Genomic DNA, 23,001 nt, shown 5'->3' on the forward strand with positions numbered 1-23,001 from the left:
TGCGCCACCAGGGAGGCCATTAAGTTACAGTTTTACTGAAACATCCCAGTATCTCTGATTTCTCCAGAATCTGCACTCTTAAGCTAACCAAATGTGCAAATATAAGGAGATTTTAGTTATTCTAAAGTGATTTGACCATTTTTATGTCAAAAGTTTAAATAATTTCTATTACATCTTGGTGGACCTGGGAGGGAGAGGCAATTCTGTAAATACATTAGCTGTTAATTAGCACTTAATGCATTGCCTGCCCAGTGGTTCAATCTTTTCTTTTACATTGTGGGCAAAAATTGCAAACAAACAAACTTGTGAAAACTTGGAACAAATAGCAGTTACTTCTTTTACTTGTTAAATGTTTTTAAATGTGGTCAGAAGATTTGAAATTTTCTTTGAATTTGATAGCAAGTTTTAAACAAATGAGTCAGGTCAGCAAAAAAAAAAAAAAAAAAAAGGGATGATTAAGAAATGACATGTGATCCTGATGCCTGTTCACTGGCCCACTGGCCAGAATTCCCTCCTTTAGCCACAGATAACTGATTAAAATCTAGAGAAAAGGGGCAGGACCATTACCCCTGGAACGGGAGAGAAAGATCTCAGTGGAGGTCAGGGAGAAGCTGAAGGCCAGGACTGAAATCATCAATCATGTCACCCCAAGAGCCTGGGGACAGAGATTTTTCTAAGAGCACTAACCACAGCAGCAATCATCTGGGAGAGCCTACCAGGGGCTGGGCACTTTATGAATATTCTTTTATTTCATCATAAAAACAACTTTTCAGAGCTGAGATGAGCATTCCCATTTCTGAAATTAGAACAATCAGGCTGAGAGGAAGAGAAAGTAAATGGCCGGAGTTCATACAGCTGGTAAATAACAGAAGCAGGATTTATGCGTAATGTGAGAGGAATGTTTAGACAACTGAAAAATATACCCTGATTTGTATTTGTCTACTACGTAAATTGATTTATCATGGGTTTTTAAAAATTAATAAACTTTTTTAAAAAGCAGATTTAAGAACATATTGTGGGGTTTCATACAACTTTATTACTATATCGATAACAATATAAAAATAAATTAGAATCCCTCAAACTCCATATGAAATAGCATGCATTTTTATAGATTTCTTTTACTTTTTTCTTCCTTTCTCCTCTACTTCTATAACTTATCAATGTTTTCCCTATATTCACGTTAATTGTAATCAAACATATGTATGTGTGCAATGTATACATTCACACATATGTATGTATACACATCAGCATATACATGCATATGGAGTTTATTTGGTTGTTGCTTTTATATTAGTGGAACCATGTTATATATGTTCCTTAGTCCGTTTCACTTAACTACACTCTTAAAAATTCCTCTAAGGCAACTAGTTTGGATTTCACCTATTTCTGACAATAGCAGCATAATTCTTAGAGTATAGACACACCATAGTGTAATTAACCATGTTCTTTGGGCGGTACTCACTTTGTTTCATTTTTTGTTACTATGTAAAAACTATTGCAAAAATATCCTGTTGCATAGCCTTCATTAATTTTGAGCTCTGAAGTTCTCCCCTTCACTGACCTCCCACTTTCAGTCACCAGCCTGCTTAATTTTTTCCACACCAGTGGTCTCTAGAATATTTTCTCTCCCCATCTCCATCTCTGAGGCTATTGCCTAGCTAGAACCTCCATGAAGTTTAGTTCAAATTACTGTAAAACCCTTCTGGCTCATGTATCTACTTAAAGTTTCATCCTGCTCTTCTGTTTCATTTCTCTCTTCCCTTGCTAATATGTAAACTGAATTTAGCTTTTCAGGTAACTCCCTGCCATATAGAAAGTATACAGTTGAGATGGATAAATGGAAACCAATATTTTTTTTGTGTGTGTGACAACAGATAATTTATTTAACCTTTTTAGGCTTCTCATTCTTCAACTTTTTTTTTTATTAAATAATAAATTTTATTTTTATATTCCCCCATACAACTGCACATGCCCCATTCTGACCCCAATCCCTCCCCTCCCGGCCCCCACCCCCCAAAAAGTGTCTCTGGTTCATAGTTTTTTGTTGATTTTGATTTTCACTTTCTTATAGTTATTCTTTTTCCTGATCCCTTATTTAAGTTTTCTAGATTCCTGCTATGAGTGAGACCATCCGGTATTTTTCTTTTTCTTTTTGGCTTATTTCGCTGAGCATGATCCCTTCCAGCACCATCCATGTTGCTGCAAATTGCATGTGTTTATCTTTTTTGAATGCTGAGTAATATTCCATGGTATATATGTACCACATCTTCTTGATCCAGTCATCTATTTTTGGGCATTTGGGCTGTTTCCAAAGCTTAGCTATTGTAAACAGTGCTGCTATAAACATAGGGGTGCAGGTGTTCTTTGGAATGGATGTTTCTGTGTCCTTTGGGTAAATACCTAGGAGTGGAATTGCTGGATCATATGGAAGCTCTATGTTTAGTAGGTCCAGAAATCTCCACACAGCTCTCCATAGTGGCTGGACCAGTTTGCATTCCCACCAACAGTGCAGAAGAGTTCCTTTTTCTCCACACCCTCGCCAACATTTGTTGTTGCTAGTTTTTTTAATATGTGCCATTCTCACTGGTGTAAGATGGTATCTCATGGTAGTTTTGATTTGCATTTCCCTGATTGCAAGTGATGTTGAACATTTTTTCATATGTCTGTTGGCCATTTGCATTTCCTCTTCAGAGAAGTTTCTTTTCAGCTCTTATGCCCATTTTTTGACTGGAGTATTTTCTTTGTTGTTGTTGAGTTTCATCAGCTCTTTGCAGATTTTTGTGATCAGTCCTTTATCATTAGTGTTGGGTGCAAAAATGTTCTCCCAGTTGGTGGGGTTTCTCTTTGTTTTTGTTATTGTCTCTTTTGCTGTGCAGAAGCTCTTTAATTTGATGTAGTCCCATCTGTTTATCTTTGCCTTCACTATCACTGCTTTGGGTGATGTGTCTGTAAAGATGTCTTTGATATGCAAATCCCGTAGTGTTTCGCCTATATTTCCTTCTATGTATTTTATGGTGGAAACCAATATTTAAGCTGGATACAGGCACACAGAAGGAATGAGGACAACTGTCAAGCCCAAGAAGTTCTGCTACATCTAATTTGTTAGCTCCTATTTAGTTTCAACAGACCGATGGGAATGTGGGCCAGACTTGCCTGATTTCCTAATATTTCACAGGATTTTCATGGTAATCTTCCTAGTTGCTAGCTACACCAAAAACACAATCTGAAACATCTTCTATCTGTCTCTCATATGTTTCTGAGCTCTGATGATCATTTATTTGTTCATTCTCTAGGAGGTAACTTAAATGACATAAAGTCTGTTTGATTTAATTGATGCTTTGTCTCTAGAGCTAGTCAGTCTTGGGATTTAGTGAGAACAAAAGGGAAAGCATAACAGAGAAACAAACTGACATCAGAAGGCCCTGAGTCCATCACACCTCTTGGGAATCACATAGAAGTACAGACATTGGTTTCTGATTACACCTGAGAGTGAAGTAGTGACATCTGCCATATGTTCCTCACTACAGGAAATTCTACGGGTCACCTCTCTGGTTCTGTGGAGTTAGAATTCTAGCTTTATTTTTGGAGCACCTATCATATGCCAGGCCATGGCTAAGGACATTCATATACATTTTCATATCCACCTGTCAAAGGTATACTTCCAGGCAAATTCTAGCACAACAGCTTTTCAAATTGGGAATAAAGGCACTGAGATATTAAGAGGCTTGCCTCAAATCACATAAGCCCATGGCACAAGGGGTTAAGACACAACCTATGAAGCTATCTGCCGCCACTGCAACACGAGTTCAATCCCAGGCCAGGGAGCTACCCACATGGTGCAGCAGACCTCTCCTGTCTCACCTACTGCTCCTCTCAGCAGTGTGTTTCAGTCAATCTGCCTGTTCTGTTCCCCACTCTGTCTCTGATGAATCCTCTCACCCCTCCCCCCACACCTCTGGTCTGTACCCCAGTTCTTGTATGCATAAACAAATCTTGTATGCATAAATAAATCTTTTTAAAAAAATCACATAAGCCTGTAGGTGGCAGCAATCAGCTGGAAACCTTAGCCTCTATCTCAAATACATTTCTACGAGCAGCTGAATAAGTAATCTGGGGGCCATGTGGGAGGAGGAGGAGAAATGGCCTCTTTTTTTTTTTTTTCCTGATTGGACACATCATTGAAAGTGTGGCTTGCTCAGGATAATTTTGACCCTGATAAAAATCTTTATTGAACACTTGCTCATGTCTTCTAGTTATTTATCATTGGTTGCAGAACCAAAATAATAGGAGACAAAAAGCTATCATGAGTTTCCAAACTTAGAGATGCCCCCTCAGACTCAATTTACATATCTATAAATTCAGCTTTACAAGAGTCTTTTCCTCCAGCAATGTCCTTTGAAATTCTGCCTCTAACAGACTTTCTGGTTGGGGCCCAGTGTTTTTGTTCTATTTGCATTCCCTGGAGTTCATGTCCTCATCAGATTTTATACTCACACATATTTGTGATAGTTCTAGGTTAACTCTCAGTCATCCTTTTGGGAAATCCAGTTTCTTCTGATAATCTTCTCTACTCTCTGAGCTATCGATGAAAGTGGCAGAGACGCTCTTAATTCTGGTCCATTTTTGAAAACTTGTTATTTTCTCAGTTAACATTCATTAAACAGATTCATTAAATAAGTGTTTTCCCAGAGGAGACATTTAAATGGTCAACAAGTACAAGAAAAGGGGTTCAGCATCACTAATTATCAGAGAAAATCATATCAAAACCACAGTGAAATATCACTTCACACCTCTTATGATGGCTATTACCAAAAAAAGCAATAACAAGTGTTGCTGAGAATGTAGAGAAAAGGGAACCCACACGCACTGTTGGTGGGAATGGTGTAGCCACTATGGAAAAAACAATCTGGAGAGTCCTCAAAAATTAAGAATAAAAAGGCTATATAATTCAGCAATTCCAACTTCTGGATATCTGAACATAAAAATCACTATCTTGAAGATGAATCTGTACCCCCATGTCCATTGTAGCATTATTTATAATCACCAAGCCATGGAACCAACCTAAGTGTCCACCAAGAGATGAATGAATAAAAAAAAAATCATATAACACACATACACACATGTACATACACGCACATGCCATTTGCAACAACATGGATGACGCTTGAGGGCACTATGCTATGAGAAATAAATCAGAAAGACAAATACTACATGATCTAAAATGTGGGCTCTAAAACCAAACTTTTATAAATACATAGTAGAATTTCAGTGGTTGCTAGGGACTGAGGAGCGGAGAACACAGGAAGATAGGTCAAAGGATACAAACTTTTCATCATAAGATGAACAAGTTTCAGGGATTTAATATTTAGCATCATGGCTACAGTAGATGATACAGTAGACAACACTGTATTGTTTACCTGAAAATTGCTCTAAGAGATTTTATGTTATTACCATAACAACAAAATGTTATGTATCATATAGATGTGTTGACTAAACTTAGAGTAAATATTTAAAGAAATACATATGTATCAATTAATTACATTATACACCTTAAACTTACACAATGAAGTTGGGGGCGGGGTAGGGGGAGCTGAGAGGACTTGAGGAAAAAGGCTCAGGAATCTGGTTCTGAAAATGTGAGTGCACTTTAGGTGATGTCAGTGAGGGGCTCGGACTGTGGAGTGTGGATCCACACTCCATCCTGGGTTTATGTGGTGTTGGAATCCCAAGCTTGGGAGAGAGGAAGAAGCCAAGGTCCAGCACAGGACTTCGTATTCAGAGTTGTGGGCTTTTCCTAACTTCCTCACATTCCATTTCACTAGAAGACTTTAGTTCAACAATCAGCACACATTATATGTCAAGCTCTACAGAAGGTGGTGACCTTATGAAGAATACGGCCTAATTGGTGAGAAAGCTTCAAAAATAAAATTATACCATTTGAAATTATTAATACATTTTAATTATATGGGTAAGTATATATATGAAAACGTTAAGTGAAAAAAGGCAAGAAATTGTGACTATTTTGATCTCATACTTTTTGAAAAACATGCATGGAAACTTGAGAAATGCAATGACCCACTACTCAAGTGTTAAAGGGGCATGCTTTAAATGCACGTGTGCTTATTTGATCTCATTTTCTTGAGGGTTAAGACCAGGTTTTTGTACTTAAATACAGTGTATCTTGCCCCAGACCCGTGTCCCAGTGGCTCAGTAGACAATGAAGAAATGAGGCTACCTCCAAAAAGCAGTCTGGGGCCTCCCCGGTGGCGCAGCGGTTGAGCACTGGGTTGCGAAGCTGCCCGCAGCCTCTGCAGCACCGGTTTGATCCCCGGATGCTCCCGGCCACCAGAGGAGGGTCCCACATGGCGCGCAGACCTCTCCTGCAGCCCGCTGCTCCCCTCAGCAGTGTACTTCGGTCCTTCTGCCTGTTCTGCTCCCCGCTCTGGCTCTGGTGAATTCTCTCACCCTCCCGTGCTTCTGACTGTACCCAGTGCATGTATAAATAAATAAATAAATCTAAAAAAAAAAGTAATCTTCATTAAAAAAAAAAACAAAAAACCCAAAAAGCAGTCTGCACCCATAAAAGAGCACCTCTTCTACGGAGGAGAAAATGAAGAGTGTGCCAGTGGATGAGGTTAGAAAGCCAGTGGGATTGAGGAGGGTCAAGGAAACTTACCAAAAGCAGAAAAAGCCAAGACTGGGGACAGACAGAAACAGAACCTGATGTGCTCCCCCGGAAGGAGGCACAGGATGCTCACAGGGCGATCCCACCTCCCAGGCCGCAGTCACAGGTCTGCAGGGGGGCTGAGGGTGCTGGCGGATAACTGGGGTTGCAGGAGGCTCCCACACGGGGCACTGGCACCAGCTGGGTTTGCTCTAAGGAGGGGTGTGTCCCGGCAAACAAGGTCGCTGGGAGATACCAGCTTGGGATGCTGGAGGAAACCCAGCTCTTCTAGATGCCTAGCAAATGAGACGCAGAGAACAACTTCTGGACACCCCACCCCCTACTTTACAGCTACTGAGACTACGTAAGACTTGCATAGCATCATGGGGACAGGCATCTCTTGTGAACCCACTCATAAATTTTGCCTAAAGCTTACTCCCCTCCGAGGGGATTAAGTGAGAGGTTGGATGGAGTGAGAGGTTGTCTGCGCATTTACGCACCTCTAAGAAAATCTCCCCTCCCACCAGCGAGGGCAGGTTCCTTCTCTTTCTCCCTCCTCCCACAGCATCCATTCAGCCTCAGCATCGCCCCCTTTCCCCTCCCATCTTCCCTCCTAGCCGCTCCAATGCTCAGCTCTGCCTCCAGCTCAGTCTCTCCCCGGAGCTGCCGGTGGTGCTGGCTGCGGTGGCGCCTCCCGCTCTGGCGTCCCCGGGGCTCTTGGCAGCGGCGGCCCTACCCTCCCTCTCTCTGCAGTATTGGTGGCCGCTTTGGTGGCTCTTTGATTCTCGAGCTAGGGAGCGCTCCCCTGGACCGAATAAGCTTTCACAGGTAAGGATGGAGCCCCCGGACAGGACAAGACCCTAGACCCTGGAGGTTTCTCCCATACAGCAGGACGCACGGGAGGAGAGTTGCTTTGAAGTGTTCTAAAGGCAGGGATTGAACTTTGCACTTCAAAGTCCTCAAAAAAACTCGATTCCTCCAAAATTCCTCCAAAAGGCAGTTCTGTGTTTCAGCTTCTGCACAGTTTAATACTGACAGTAACATTGTTTGATTGGAATATAGGAGGAATTCTTCCTTAAGCAGCACCGGAAGGGGTCCTCTTTGTTTTTATGATGCACAGATGCCACTGAAAAGGTGTAAAGGGCATTCCTGGAAAGTCTGCTCTCCTTGAAAGCCTCTCTGGCAGCGTTATTATGAAAGCTAGAGCCCGCTGACCTCCAGAAAGCATCTCCGAAGAAAATCAAAGGATAAGATTTTGAATTTCTTTTAAAATAATTTAAAATATATTAAATTTCCTTTCTGACAGGACACCGGCTCCTCCCTTTTACTTTTATCTCTCATCAACTTGGCTGCACAGGTCATCAAAAAAGAGCAGGGAAAACATTTTTTAAAATGGGAAGGTGAACTGAAATTGGCAAGTCCTGAAGTGGCTTTAAAATACCCTAGCAGATAAAAGGGGTGAGGTAGGTGAAAAAAGATTAGCAAAATATTGATACTTGAAGTTGATTCTCTATTTTAAAATACTTCCCCTTGATTTTGGTGTACTTTAAAATAATTTCTCCTCTACTTCGGTATAGTTGGAAATTTTCTATAATAAGATTTGAAAAGCTGTACAAACACTCCTTTGGACCTTTAACACTGTCCTTTATTTGAAAAGAAACTGTCTTATCTAGGTGTTTTTTTTTCTCCCTTTTATGAACCCTTCTGACTTCTAAATTTTTTTATTTCAAGTACATTTGTTTCTACAGAGGGTAGTAAAAGTCACATTTTGCTGCTTGGAGAGTTATGCTTAGGACCTGGTTTATAATTTAGAAGAATGTTAAAATTCCAGCCGAATAAGACATGTAGGCTTGAAAGTAGTGGCCAAGCATCATATGGAATTTTATTTTTATTAGGAAATATTAGAGGAGTTTCTTTAGTGTGAGAAGAGGTTAGGATTTGGAGACTTCTTTGGGTTTTTCTTCCAAACAGCTTAGAAATCTATACACTTTAAGGAACTTTTTCATGTTTTTAAGTGTGGGATTACTTGGCTTAGTTCATTGTATAATATGTGCTTGTTAGATAAACAATTACTAGTGTGAGTTAATTTTCCCTATTGAGTAAATTTTTTTGTCTTTCTCTGCACAGTGCTCAAATATCCAAGGCAGGCATACTGCATTTTAACAGGATCAGATACAGAATTTTGGAGGCTGAAGTTAGCTCACCTAGGGATGAATTTACTTTGCAGATGAGAAGTTTGAGATTCAGAGCATAGAAGTGGTATACAAGTTATTTTATTACTTGCCTTAACTAAACTTTTTTTTTAAAGCTTCAGATAGGTTAAACTGATGGACGGTTGGCTACAAACATTGTGTTCATAAGATACTTTAAGGCCTGAAAAAGCAGATCTAATGTATTTATAGATTTACTTTGCTTTTCAAAAGCCAACTTGCAGGATATAAAAATAAGCTGGAGCCATGTGTTGCACACTTCCTATGTCAGTGTGAGAGAACCAACAGTTCCCTGGAGACTCCCTTAGTACCGTTCACCCCAAATTTAATTCATACACAGCATAGCCATTGCACAAATTGAGATATATATGTCCTGGAAAAATAGCTAAAATACAAACAGGGGTTTGATTTTTTTATTGTGATGAGAAACAGAAGTTGAAGTTTACTGTAAAATAATCAACTGTAACTTTATCATCTCCCTTTCCCTCGAGTACTGCCAAACTTTTAAAGCAGACATTACTTTGTCTCCATTCCTGAACCTCCACTTGAAAATAGTGCTGTGGTATGATATTTTGAACAGGAATTGGCCCATTGTCAATGAACTTTCTTGCTGTTTATTTTCAGCAGAGAATCAGTGGAGAGGTTGGCTTTGGGAGTGGATTATAAAATATTTGATAAACATATGTGAAATATTTGGCAGGTTGAAGATTTTCCTTCGTGTTGAAGTGAATTGCAGCACATTTGGGGGACTATTTAGCAGTGCTGTAGGTCATAGTGGAAGTGTGCTGGCACTGCAGCTGTGTTTGGAAAACCACCTGCCAGAGAATTGTCTGGATGTAGACAGCATTATCAGCCTTCAGTTCATCAGGATGGGGTCTGTGGCCTGTAGGTGGATTTTCTAAATGTGATAAATTCCACATGTGACAACCATTTAGTATATTGTTAGCCAGCTAGGCTTCTCCCCCTTCTGAATCCTACAGGCTTTTAAAATAATTTCTATTTTACAGCTCAGCCACTGTGAACATTGAAATGCTAGACTTCAGATTTGCTATTACCAGGCTAGCTTTGCCATCTAGTGGTAGAATATGAATAGCAGGCAAGTTCCTACCCAGAAAACTAGGAAAGGAATCTTCTTGTGGACTACTGATGTTAAGTAACTTGTGTTTTCCATTTGTGGGTTAAGTGAGGACTTCAGAGATAAAAGAGACCTTAGAAATTTCTATTTCAACTCAGTAGCTAAGGAGAACTATCACAGAGATTCTTAAACAAAGAAATAGACTTTAAAATGATGCACAATATATGGTAAGCCCTCAGTACACATGAACAGCTATTGTCTACTCCATTCCATGCTGGTTTTGCTGTAACAGCAACATCCCATGTCACAGTCAACCTTCTGTTTTTAGTTTAAAAAATTGCATGCCTGTGAAATTTTCGTAAAAATGAAATTTTCTCTAAACCAAACATTCTTTTCCACTTTATATCACTCCATAGTACTTCTTTCTTTCTGAAAATTCAGGGCAAAAAATTTAAAAGCCAGATCTTTCCTTTTAAATGTCTTGCCTTCCATTGATGCCATAACATTACCAAAACTTAGTCACTTAAAACAACACACTATCTTATGGCTATGGAGGCCAGAATTCTAAGGTGGGTTAGCAGGGCTGCTGGAGGTTCTAGGAGAATCTGCTTCACTGTGTTTCAGCTTCTAGCGGCCATCCTGCCCCCTCTGCATCGCCCTGACCTCCCTCCATTGTCGTCACTCCTCACTCTTCTCCCTCCTAGTCTCCTTTTAAGAGTCTTCCGATTACATTGAACTCACCTGGGTGTAGAGGCAGGAAGAGACAGTGCAGGATCTCTATGACTCGAGCAGATGGAGTAAAGGAGGAGTCCTGGAGCCCTCAGTGGCTTTTGCAGGCTTTTATTGGGATTTTACTGGGTACACAGCAGACAGGGATGCCAGGGGGCCGGGAGGCTGGCAGGGCTCCCAGCCCCCAGCAAGTCTTCACTCTGTCTGGACTCTCTGGTGTTCTCTGGTTCTGCGGCTCTGCTCTCTGCTATACTGGTGTTCCTGTGACGCCGCCCTTAAAAGCCCAGTCTTAGCCCAGGTGAATCCCATCTACATATGCCCACACCCTATTCCAGGTGCCCGCCATCAGGCATGCATTCAGGACCACAGGGACCCATCATCTATCCTGATGGAGAGAGGGCAGAAAAGCCTGATACTTTCTTACCTTATCCTACACCTGGGTAACCTATACTAGTCTCATCTTGAACTCCTTAGTTTGAGCTCATTTGCAAAGTCTCTTTTACTATGTAAGGAAGATATTTATGGGTTTGGGAATTAGGATGTGGCATTCTATGGAAGGCATTATTTGGCATACCACAGTGAGATACATAGCAGCTGGAGATGTATGAAGTCCCTTATAGCTACCTGTTTAGATTCTCATTATATTAATAATTGCTGGGTTTATTGCTGAGTGCTTATTGTGCTTTGGTCATTGTGCTTATATGTGCCAGTTTCTCACAAAAGTATTCTAAAATATTATCCTAATTTAATGAATGTGAAAAGTAATGTTTGGAGACATTAAGTGACCTTCACAAAGTCAAACATCTAAGAATTTGCCAGTGTACTTAAGTTGGCTAGGCTTTGATGCCTCCATAATCATCAAAATACCCCAGTTCTTACTCTCCACCTTTGTTGTATTACCAACAGTGTTCTTTTTTCTTTTCTTTTCCTTTTTTTTATAGAGGCATGTTTTATTTATTTGTTTGTTTGTTTGTTCATTTATACATGCACTGGTTACAGTCAGAAGTGCGGGAGGGTGAGAGAATTCACCAGAGCCAGAGCGGAGAGCAGAACAGGCAAACCAACAAAACACACTGCTGAGGGGAGCAGCGGGCGGCAGGAGAGGTCTGCGTGCCATGCGGGACCCTCCTCCGGTGGCCGGGGAGCAGCCGGGGATCGAACCGGCGCCGCAGAGGCTGCGGGCAGCTTCACAACCCAGTGCTCAACCGCTGCGCCACCGGGGAGACCCAATAGTGTTATTTTCTTATCACAGTGATTCCATATTCTTTCAAACTTACACATCACCAGCATTCAGTGGCTCAGTTCAGGATCAACATTCAGTAAGGGCCTAAAGTTGCATTAGAATTGAACTTTATAAAATACCTCTTCTCTGTATCTATTCCTAAATTATAAAGTGACTATTAAAGTTTTTTTCCCCAGGGTTCTCTAAAACATAACCCATTTCTATAGTGCTCGCTTTCCACCTGCTTACTGTCACTAGTAAAGCTCCCCCTCTTCTGTTGTGGCATTTTGCTCAAGCCAGCACTCCCCCCTGTAGTTATCTAGAACACCTGGGCCAGGCCCCTGCGTTTACCTATTGTGTGTCAATCATTACTGAGCAGGTGGAGGATAAAAGTGGAGGAGAAGAGTCTGGTGTGTGTTTTCACATTTACTGTGTGTAACTGCAGGCAGTGGAGTTGAAGGATGGGTGTTGGGATCATGGTTGGCTAAATAAAAGATAACTTGAAATATTCGTGAAAGGGCAAGTTGTGAAAAGTGGTTGTAAAGGCAGGAATGGGCCACTGAGCAGGTTTTTCTGTGATCCCAGCAGATGGGGTGAGGGAGGAGTCAGAGTACTGGAGCCAACAGTGGGTTTTCAGGCTTTTATTGGGATTTACCGGGTACATGGCAGATAGGGGTACTGAGGCCTGCCAGCCTCCCGGCCCCCAGCAAGTCTTCACTCTTTCTGGGCTCTCCGGTGTTGTCTCGCGTTCTCTCTGTTTCTCTGCTCTCCTGCTTCTGCTGGCGTCCCGTGATGCCACCCTTAAAAGCCCAATCTTAGCCCAGGTGAATCCCATCTACATATGCCCACACCCTACTCCAGGTGCCTGCCACCAGGCATGCATTTAGGACCACAGGTTTCCATCATCCATCCTAATGGCGGGAGGGCAGAAAAGCCCAATACTTTTTACCTTACCCTACAGTGGTTATACAATCATTAGAGTTTCTTAATGTTAAGGTAGGAGTTGGTTTGGTCCTACAAGTCAATGATCTGACCAGGCAGTCCCTGCCCTACACCAGACTCCAGAAAAAGTTTGACAGGTTAAAGCCAAATTACGTTCCATGACAGGATACTATGATACACATGAATTTGGACAACTGCTTCACTATATAATACAAGGTACCATGTGAAAAGAAAGGCCTGAGTGAGTGTGTGTCTATCACCCGGTAAGGAAAAGCATTTCAGTGCAGATCCTTAGTGGTAAGCCAGCATCCTCACCTGTATACACAATGAAAATAATTCATTTGAAATATTTAATATAGTGAGCTATCATCCAGTCATTTATGAGTTTAGCAACCCTATCTGAGCTCACCTATAAACTTCCCAGGTTAAAAAACAAGAAAAGAAAAGAAAGGAAATAGTATTATAATATAAATATACCAAGGTATAGTAAAATTCTATATAATTTAAATAGACTCACTCAAAAAGGCACACTTTCACTCTAAGTTGCACCTTCAGAGTAGTTATTTTGACAGTGACTCTGTGACATTTTAGCTTGAGGGCTTGATGCAGTCCTAGAATTCCTAATAGAGACCCAGGCTATAAATAAGGTACAGGGAATACAGTTTGAATGTTCTGTGGCTGGGTAATGTTTAATCATACTTAACTTGAATAGCAATGAGAAAACTACATTACAAAACCAGTGATAATCGTAGAAATGAGTAATTAGAAAAATATTCATTTGGGAAATCTCTAAAGTGAAACTTGTCCAAAACAAAGAAAAAGGGAGTTTGAGAATGTGTTGGAAACTATCCTGAAATAAAAATATTTGACTGTAAAATTGACTTTTAAGAAAATGAAAAGTGTTGTAGCCATTTCAAAACTATTACGCAGTGGTATTAATTCACCCATTAAGGTAGAAAAATTATAAAAGAACTCATTGTTGAATATGCTCTGGGTTTACTGGTAATTCTTTGAATATAAAATCTCATCTAATGCCCACAAAGATATCACAAGGTAGAAATTATTACTATTCTCACTTTAAAGATGAGGAAATGGAAACTTAGAATTTCATGAACTGTCAAATTCATATATATGCCTAATCAGTGGTAGAGACTTGACTCAAGTTTTCTCAGTCCTTGTTCTGCACAAGTACCCACTACACTGGTGAAGACACTCAACTATTCTAAGTACTATCAGCAACCACATTTCTAAGAAAACAAGCAGGCAGCAGCAGCTCTCCTGCCCATCTGTGGCTATACAGGCATTTCTCTTCACTGACCTCCCTCTGCAAAGTGGCAGAGACAGCGCTCTCAAGGCTGCCCGCGTGGGCCTATGCAGGTCTCTCTTTTAACAAACCTGTCCCTGTCAGCAGCAGCTCTTTTGGCCCGCTTGCATCATAAAGCATCCTTTACTTCCCTTCCCTTTTTATAATAAAACTGTCCTTCTGAATGTAAAAAGAAGAAAACTAAGCAAACAAAAAGAGTAATGGTAAGTTACATCTTACAGTTTTGTGTGATAATTTCTATTACTAATAGACTGGGTACAAGTATGGAATAATATCTGCTCCATCAAAAAGTATTCACCTACATATCCTGATGTTCTTTTTTAAAATTTTCTTTTCATTTATATATTTTTATATCATTGTTCATTTTTAAGCAGTATTTGCTTCCCCCCCCCCTTAGGTGTAGTCCCCATAGAATTTCCTTCACCAGTGCACCCATGCACCATCACCACAGTCCACTGTGCTCCTCCCTCCCTCCCTCTGATCCCTCTCCCTCCCCCTCCCCTGCAGGATGTCTCAGGTTTATAATTGTCTGTTTGTTTTTGTTTTGTTGTGTTGTGTTTTGTATTATTATTCCCCACCCGCCATGTCTCATTTGGTTCCCCTCTATTCCTCCTATAAGTGAAACTATCTGATATTTTTCTTTTTCCTTCCTGACTTATTTCACTGAGCATAATTCCTTCTAGCTCCATCCATGTTGCTGGGAATGGCATGAGTTTATCTTCTTTGATTGCTGAATAGTATTCCATTGTGTATATATAGTATATATACCGCATCTTCCTGATCCAGTCATCTATTTTTGGGCATTTGGGTTGTTTCCAGATTTTACTTATTATAAAAAGTGCTGCAATAAACATAGGGGTATAGATGTTCTTTTGAATCAATGTTTTTGTGTCCTTTGGGTAGTTCCCTAGGAGTGGAATTGCCGGGTCATATGGTAGCTCCATTTTCAGTAGACTGAGGAACCTCTATACAGCTTTGCATAGTGGCTGGACCAGTTTGCACTCCCACCAGCAATGTAGGAGAGTTCCTTTTTCACCACATCCTCCCCAACATTTGTTGTTGCTAGTTTTTTTGATATGTGCCATTCTTACTGGTGTAAGGTGGTATCTCAGTGTGGTTTTCATTTGCATTTCCCTGATTATCAGGGATGTTGAACATTTTTTTCATATGCCTGTTGGCCATTTGCATTTCCTCTTTGGAGAGATGTCTTTTAAGTTCTTCTGCCCATTTCTTGACTGGCATATCCTGATGTTCTTGCTTCCTCCTTAATTCCCTTCCACTCCATAAGTCTCCATGATCAAACCCACAATCAACTATGTGCATGCTGACTCATGGCAGAGAGCATTGATTGCAACCTCACTTTCCACAAAGTTGGAATTTGAAGTCCTAAATCCAAGACATCTGGAAAGTGACAGTGAAGGTCACAATTATGATGGAACACAGGGAAAGGAGAATTAGCTAAGATATGGGACATTAGAACTTTAAAAGTAGTATACTTCCCCACCAATTGAGATTGTGTCTATTTACAACAATAAGTTAGTGTGTTTTGGTAGATGGGCACATATGTACATGTATTCACTGAACCATGGATTGCTGTATCAGTAAGAGCTATAATTTACATTACATTGACACTTAACTACAGGGCAAACTTAGATTTTCCAACAGAAAGTGTCCTTAAACGTGTCCAATTTTAAATTACAGGCTAAATTAAACAGACTCGCTAGATCCATGTCCTCTTATTACTGTGATTCTGAGGTCAGATTACAAGGCTCTGTCCCTCCCATGGCCAGGGATAGATGTGGGCATGGCTGTTAGCCTGTGGGACACTGCAGCAGAACTCTCTGAAATGGCAACAGGGCTGGCAAACTGATGCCACTGCAGGGTCTGCAGCATCAGATGTTGGAGGCACTACATCCACAACTTTGTATTTTTTCAGATATTATTAAATCACTTAGGTAAAAGTAAGTTATGTTTTTTTCTTTTTTAAATGGCTGAATCATTATATTAGCAGTTGCTAATATAGGATAATAACAAAGTTCAGAACTTATTTTGTACACACACACACAAAATAGACATCATCTGAGACCCATTTGAGCAATCATCCTTGGAGACTGACTTCTGGGGAATGGCTTACGCTGCTGCCCTAGGACCTTGGCTGCTGCAGTTCTTTTTTGTTGTTGTTGTTTGTTTTTATTTAAAATGTTTATCATCTGTGAATATGAAAATAACAGTTACTGACATTGGCTGCTGCAGTTCTTAACTGCACTCTCTCAGAATTGTCTGGAAGACCAGAGTGATTATTAACCTGGATAGCTGGAAACTCACCCTGCCCCCTCCTGGAGACTTTTAGGGGCATGTTTGAGAATGAACATTTTATTTATTTTTTTTCTTTCTATTTTATTTTTTTTCCAAACACATGCATTTTAATTTCACTAAAGAGAACAGGTTCAACAGAGCATTAAAGGAAATATTACCACAGAGACAAGTCTATGCCAGCATGTCAAATCAGAATATATCCAGGTTACCTTTCTGATTTATGGTCCCACAGCATCTTTCTGCCAGGGTTGAGTCCCAGGATAACAGTGACAGATTATTTCTAAAGGCATATATCCTCCTTCATCTTATCCTTATTCTCCAACCATTATAAATAAGTAAAACAACAAAAGGATGATAAAATTAAGAGCTACAAACACAGTATAGCTGTATCACAGTAAAACAAATCCAATCAAAAATCACATTTCCTAAATGACAAAAAAAAAAAAAAAAAGACAGTCTGCTTGTATCACAGCACTTGGTCTCCCCAACCCTAGGAGCACCAATTCTTATTATATACGTCTACTTTAAAGAGTTCCCAGGTGGTGCTGTCTGTGGACTACAAGCTGGGCACTCCTTCTCATAATAGATTATTTTACAATGAACAAGTACAGAATTTTATTAACAAACTATTAACATTCTTGGAACCTGTTTATGTTTCATTTTAAGTCCAAGGGCAGGAATATACCATTACCCCAGCTCCAAGGAATCAGATGGAGGAGTTCCCCCCACGACAATATTAATCTTTTTGTGCTAGCCAGACCTGTCAACTGATTAAATGAGTCCACCCATACTAGGGAGAGTAATTTGCTTTGCTCAGTATACCAACAAATACTAATCTCATGCAACAACTTCACAGCACACCAGAATAATGTTTGCTCAAGTATGGGGGTACCCTGTGGTTCAGTTAAATTGACACATGAAATGAACCTGTGTCCTTTAAAGTCTGCCTGCAGAATTATGGCACAGGTGCATATTTTATTTAGTAAAGGAAAGGGGAATTTATGTATTTGAGATTCATATTCTTGTTCAAAGGTTTAGTAAAATATCATCTGCTCTGTTGTCACTTAACATTTGCATTTTGTCTTTCTAGTTCCTGAAAAGGCAAAAAAGATGCAAGACTGGACAAACTGTACTAAAATAAAATAAAACCAAACTGGAGGGAAAAAATCATGATTTAGACTTCTGCTCTTTTGCCTAGACATGCCTTCCACACATGTATTACCCCACAGATCATTTGTATCAGTGTTAAAATATACCAAGTGATCATATATATTTTTCAATGTAGATATTTGACTGATTTTCAGTCACTACTGTAATACTATATTAAGGACACAATGGATAGCTGTTACTATATAGGGTTAAGTGAAAAGCCAATCAAAAAAAAAATTGTATATCCATCACTCTACAGAAAAATGCACTGTCTCCAAAATAAAACAAATAAAAGCTATTTAGAAAACAATCCAATCCAATATTAACCAGAATCACTGTTACTCAGCGTTCAAGAATAAGCAGATTTGAAAATGGAAATTATAAAGCTTCTAGGTAATTTTGCTGATGCTGGTAAAGACTATTCTAAATTTTATAGTATGTTCAAATGTATGATGATTAAAATTGTCATTGGTGATTGTTTAATCACTGTTTAAATAATAATACTGTTTAATACAGTTTAAATAATAAAAAGGCTAATGTAGATGTTTTTGTTTTCTCAAATGAGTGTAATTTAATTCTGTACTTGTATAGACAAACTGTTTTATAAAGGGATGCCCATATTTAACTGTATCAGAAACAACTTTTGCTTTTTATGCCAGTACACTGGATCCTACTGGTTGTGGGCCATTCCTAAAATCCCTCACTAGCTTTCTTTTCCATGCAAAAATAGCTTTCAAAGAGTGACTGAGAGTGGAGGTATTATAGGAGTAATCTAACTTTGAATTGCCTTTACTTTATGTAAAGTGCAAATTATGATCGTGTTTCCCTATTTTATAAGGGTTTATGTTTATAAAAACTGAAGCAGGACAACAGCATATGAGCCTATTTATTTATTTATTAAATATTAAAACCTCTTCTTTTAGAATGTTATCTGGTGATTTCAGTTGGACCATCAATCAGCTTGGTTTGCAAATCACAGTTCAGGGAAATTCACTGTCTTCCACTGAATGATTTTTTGAGTTCTGTGTTATATTTACACTCTTGAGATTAAAAAAAAAATTATCATCTCTGCTTCTAAGAGCTAAATGGAAGGAAAATGCCAGGAACCTGCTCCTGTCTTTCTAAATCATCTGGAAATACAGTTATAAAAAACCTTGGTAGGGAGAGTTTGGCTTAGGCAACAGAGGACTCCACTTTGTGACCCATCATACTGTCTCAAGCACTGCACTGTATGGGAAAGCAAAAGTGGAGGTGGCAGTGGGAATAAAAGGAGGTGGGGTAAGGCTGGCAGAGGAAGGTTGGGTGAAAACAGGTTACTGATTTTGGAAGTCTGTATGAGCCCAATTATTACATACAAGCAAGATGAAAGAAGGACCCCTATTTGTGTTGAAGGTACATTTGACCACCCAAGACATAAAAGGGTAAGTAGCATTTAAGAATAAAACATTGTAAAGTTTCATTTTTTTTTCCTATTTTTAAGGACAAAATAGAAGAACCAAATGGAAAATATGCTATTTTGGTTGATATTTTTCACCTTTGGGTGTCTTCTCGTTGATGGATCTGAAATGGAACAGGATTTTATGTGGCCCTTGAGTACAATACCCCGGGTTGTCAGTGAAAGGACTTTCCATCTTACCAGCCCCACATTTGAGGCAGAAGCTAAGATGGTGTTAAACCCAGTGTGTGGCATCGAATGCCACAAAGAACTCCCAGCCCCCAGCCTCTCTGACCTGGAAGACTCTCTTTCATACGAGACTGTCTTTGAGAATGGTACCAGGACCTTGACCAGAGTAAAAGTGCAAGGTTTGGTCCTTGAGCCAACTCAAAATATCACAAGAGGAGCATCTGTTCGGAGAAAGAGGCAGGTGTATGGCACAGACAGCAGGTTCAGTATCTTGGACAAGAGATTCTTGACCAACTTCCCTTTCAATACAGCTGTGAAGCTCTCCACGGGCTGCAGTGGTGTCCTCGTCTCCCCCAGTCACGTTCTAACAGCTGCCCACTGTGTTCACGATGGAAAGGACTATATCAAAGGGAGCAAAAAGCTAAGGGTAGGTTTGTTGAAGATGAGAAATAAAGCTGGTGGCAAAAGACGTAGGGGTTCTAAGAGGGGCAGGAGAGAAGCCACCGGTGGTGACGAAAGAAGGACCAAGGAGACTCTGAAGGTGAGCACCACTGCGGGAAGAGGAAGGGAACCTGGCCGGGCTGGGAGAGTCGCTGAAGGGAGGCCCTCCTTCCAGTGGACCCGCGTCAAGAACACACACATTCCCAAAGGCTGGGCGAGAGGAGGGAGGGGCGGCGCTGCCTTGGACTATGACTATGCTCTTCTGGAGCTGAAGCGAGCTCACAAAAAGAAATACATGGAACTGGGCATCAGCCCCACCATCAAGAAACTGCCCGGCGGTATGATCCACTTCTCAGGATTTGATCGCGACAGGGCAGATCAGTTAGTCTACCGGTTTTGCAGTGTGTCAGATGAATCCAGTGATCTCCTCTATCAATACTGCGATGCCGAGTCGGGCTCCACGGGATCTGGGGTCTATCTGCGTCTGAAAGAGCCGGACAGAAAGAATTGGAAGCGCAAAATCATTGCGGTCTATTCAGGCCACCAGTGGGTGGATGTCCACGGTGTTCAGAAAGACTACAACGTGGCAGTGCGCATCACGCCCCTCAAGTATGCCCAGATTTGCCTCTGGATTCATGGGAATGATGCCAATTGTACACAGGGCTGACAGAAGCCCCCAACGAGGTCGTGGATTATCTAAACTTCACAGAAAACCAGTTTTGATTATAGTAACTAGGTCACTTCATAGGTTATTCTTGGACATGAACACTATTAGCAGTTCATTTTTATAAACACTTTTTTCAAAATTAGGGCATTTTTTAGGGTGCGTTGGTGGTATAGTGGTGAGCATAGCTGCCTTCCAAAATTAGGGCATTTTCATGTTAAAAAATGTTTAGGTACAGATATTGAAACTAGGTGCACACTTCAAAGCCAAGTATAATTCTTTATATGGTGGTAAGTTTCATTTGTGGGGGAAAGTTTTCTTTCTTTCTGCCTTCTTAAATCTTCAAGCTGGTGCTATAAGTAACATGCAATTTCTCCATGGTCTTATGCTCAGGGCCCTGCACTAAGAAGAACTTAATAGGATGCCAGTTGCAAATTAATTATGAACCCACACAGAGAGAGACAGCACCACACTTAGAATCAGGTCAGAGATAACACAGCACACAGTCTGTGCTACTTCATGTGGACCCATTCAGCTCACACCTTCAGTGATTATATTGAGCTTTCTGTTGGGTCTGAGAAACTTCAGAACAACAAGCTTTATAAACAAAACTATTAACTTTCGCTGATTTTAAAAATCCACTGAGGTATTATTTAAAAACAAGAGAAATGCTTTCTACTATAAAATAAAGGTACTTGAAAAATAGGGAAGCGGAGATACTTTAAGAGCTCCAATTTTTATTTAATATGCAAAACATGGGCTTTTCGTTTATGCATAAGACAGTTTAAAAGTTATAAATGAGCAAACCTTGAAACTCACACCAATTTATGCTATACATTCCCCTATATATGAACATTTTATATTTTTAGTTCAAGGAATTCTGTTTTTTTTTTTTGAAGAGATCCTTTTAACTCCTGGACAAAATTATGCTTTCTCATAGGGTCACAAGTATATTATACTGATGAATTTTTTGATTAGTAATTTTAAATATGTCCTAAAAATGACTCTACTCTACAAATACAATTTTAAAAAGAAGATTCTTTAAAATGATTATTGTTGATGATTTATTTTGAGTAAGAACCAAGACCACTTGCTCTGGCCATTATGTGGACAGACCCAGCATCTGTCCTGGGGCAAAACGCATGATTTTTCTCTGCATCTTTGTCAACAACTTGTTGGAAGTCTTTTTATTTGCCATTCTCATGGGTGTGAGATGGTATCTCGTTGTGTAAACTACCCGGATCCTTAACCATTAAAATGTTTTTTTGGAATGTTAATGTGTATTATTGAAAGTTCAGAATTTATCATACAACCACACCCAATTTATGTATACACTTAGCACTATGGCATATAGACACAGCAACTATGGTATAATGGCAAAAATTCAGGATGTGGTATAAAATACCTCTAATTGTTTGATCATAGTAGACTGCCCTGAATAAAGCAAATGTTCAGCAAATAGAATATGCGATTAGTTGTATTTAGTATAATAGAAATTATGTAATTGAAAGACTGGAATTTCCTAAGAAATCAACAACCATTTATCCCACAAGAATGAGTGTGTGTATTGTGCACAGATTGGGATTACGGTGATGCAAGTCATTGAAATTAATCATCAGCCCTACCTCCTTTATGTTACTCCTAAACTTCCAGCTTATTGGGTTTCCCTACCTACAGAATGTTTTTCTAAGAACTGCCTAGTAAGGAGCTTATCTCTTCTTAGCTAGACAAGCAATTCAGAGGTTTCCCAAGAATGATTCTCAAAGTTCTGAGGCTTCTGGAAGGAGGAGCCTTTTTTCTTTTTTAATTTTTCTTTCCTTTTTTTTTTTTTTAAAGATTTATTTATTTATACAAGCACTGGGTAGTCAGAAGTGCGGGAGGGTGAGAGAGGATTCACCAGAGCCAGAGCAGGGAACAGAACAGGCAGACGAAATACACTGCTGAGGGGAGCAGTGGGCGCGGCAGGAGAGGTCTGCGTGCCATGTGGGACCCTCGCAGGTGGCCGGGATCTAACCAGCGCTGCAGAGGCTGCAGGCAGCTTCGCAGCCCAGCACTCAATCACTGTGCCCCCCAGGAGGCCCAGGAGCCTTTTCTAAGCACTCTTTCCTTACTAGACCTTCTACCCCCATTAATTGACAAGTCAAGACTATGCGATTTTTGTTTTACTTAGAACTTAAACTACAACTATTGACCCAGATATCAGATCACAAATCAAGATAAATCTCAGGGTACTGGAGAAAAGAATGCACTAGTACACAGTGCAAAGATCTGGGGAGGGGGGATGATTTTTTTCCTTAGAAAACTTTGTAGCTAACCTTTTTAAGAGATGCAATTTCAAATTTTTTTTTGCAATGCATAACAAAGGTGCTGTTTATTTTTTTCTTTTAAAAATCCATATGGGCTTGGTGCCAAGATTCTACTGACAATCAAAAGTACCAGTTTATCAAGCAATTGCCTAAAAATAAAAGCATGTTATTTTTGAGACAGAACTTAATTTAGTATTCTGCCACTGCACTTAGAACATTTACTTTAAAAAGGTTTCTTTGTAGCCTGGAAAACAAGCGAGACTATTGTACCCACCAAATGGGCAGCTGTGCCACTGCATGTAGACTGGCATATGACTGACGTGGCTCTATGAAGG

General features: G+C 40.0%; 1 protein-coding gene across 1 annotated transcript; it reads left to right on the top strand.

Moving 5' to 3' along the window:
• The first annotated feature begins 7,315 nt into the window (after positions 1 to 7,315).
• PRSS35 (serine protease 35) lies at positions 7,316 to 21,828 on the top strand. The gene is made up of 2 exons (XM_037520028.2): positions 7,316 to 7,492; positions 19,112 to 21,828. Exon 2 carries the CDS (start codon positions 19,131 to 19,133, stop codon positions 20,361 to 20,363), a length of 1,233 nt encoding a protein of 410 aa, XP_037375925.1. The 5' UTR covers positions 7,316 to 7,492; positions 19,112 to 19,130; the 3' UTR covers positions 20,364 to 21,828.
• The last annotated feature ends 1,173 nt before the right edge of the window (positions 21,829 to 23,001 follow it).

This window comes from Talpa occidentalis, unplaced genomic scaffold, assembly GCF_014898055.3.
Source record: "Talpa occidentalis isolate TD23 unplaced genomic scaffold, MPIMG_talOcc4v2.1 talOcc4.2, whole genome shotgun sequence".
Taxonomy (NCBI): Eukaryota; Metazoa; Chordata; class Mammalia; order Eulipotyphla; family Talpidae; genus Talpa; species Talpa occidentalis.

Coding starts and splice junctions, on each gene's coding strand:
- PRSS35 (XM_037520028.2), top strand. CDS start 19,131: ATGGAAAATATGCTATTTTGGTTGATATTTTTCACCTTTGGGTGTCTT.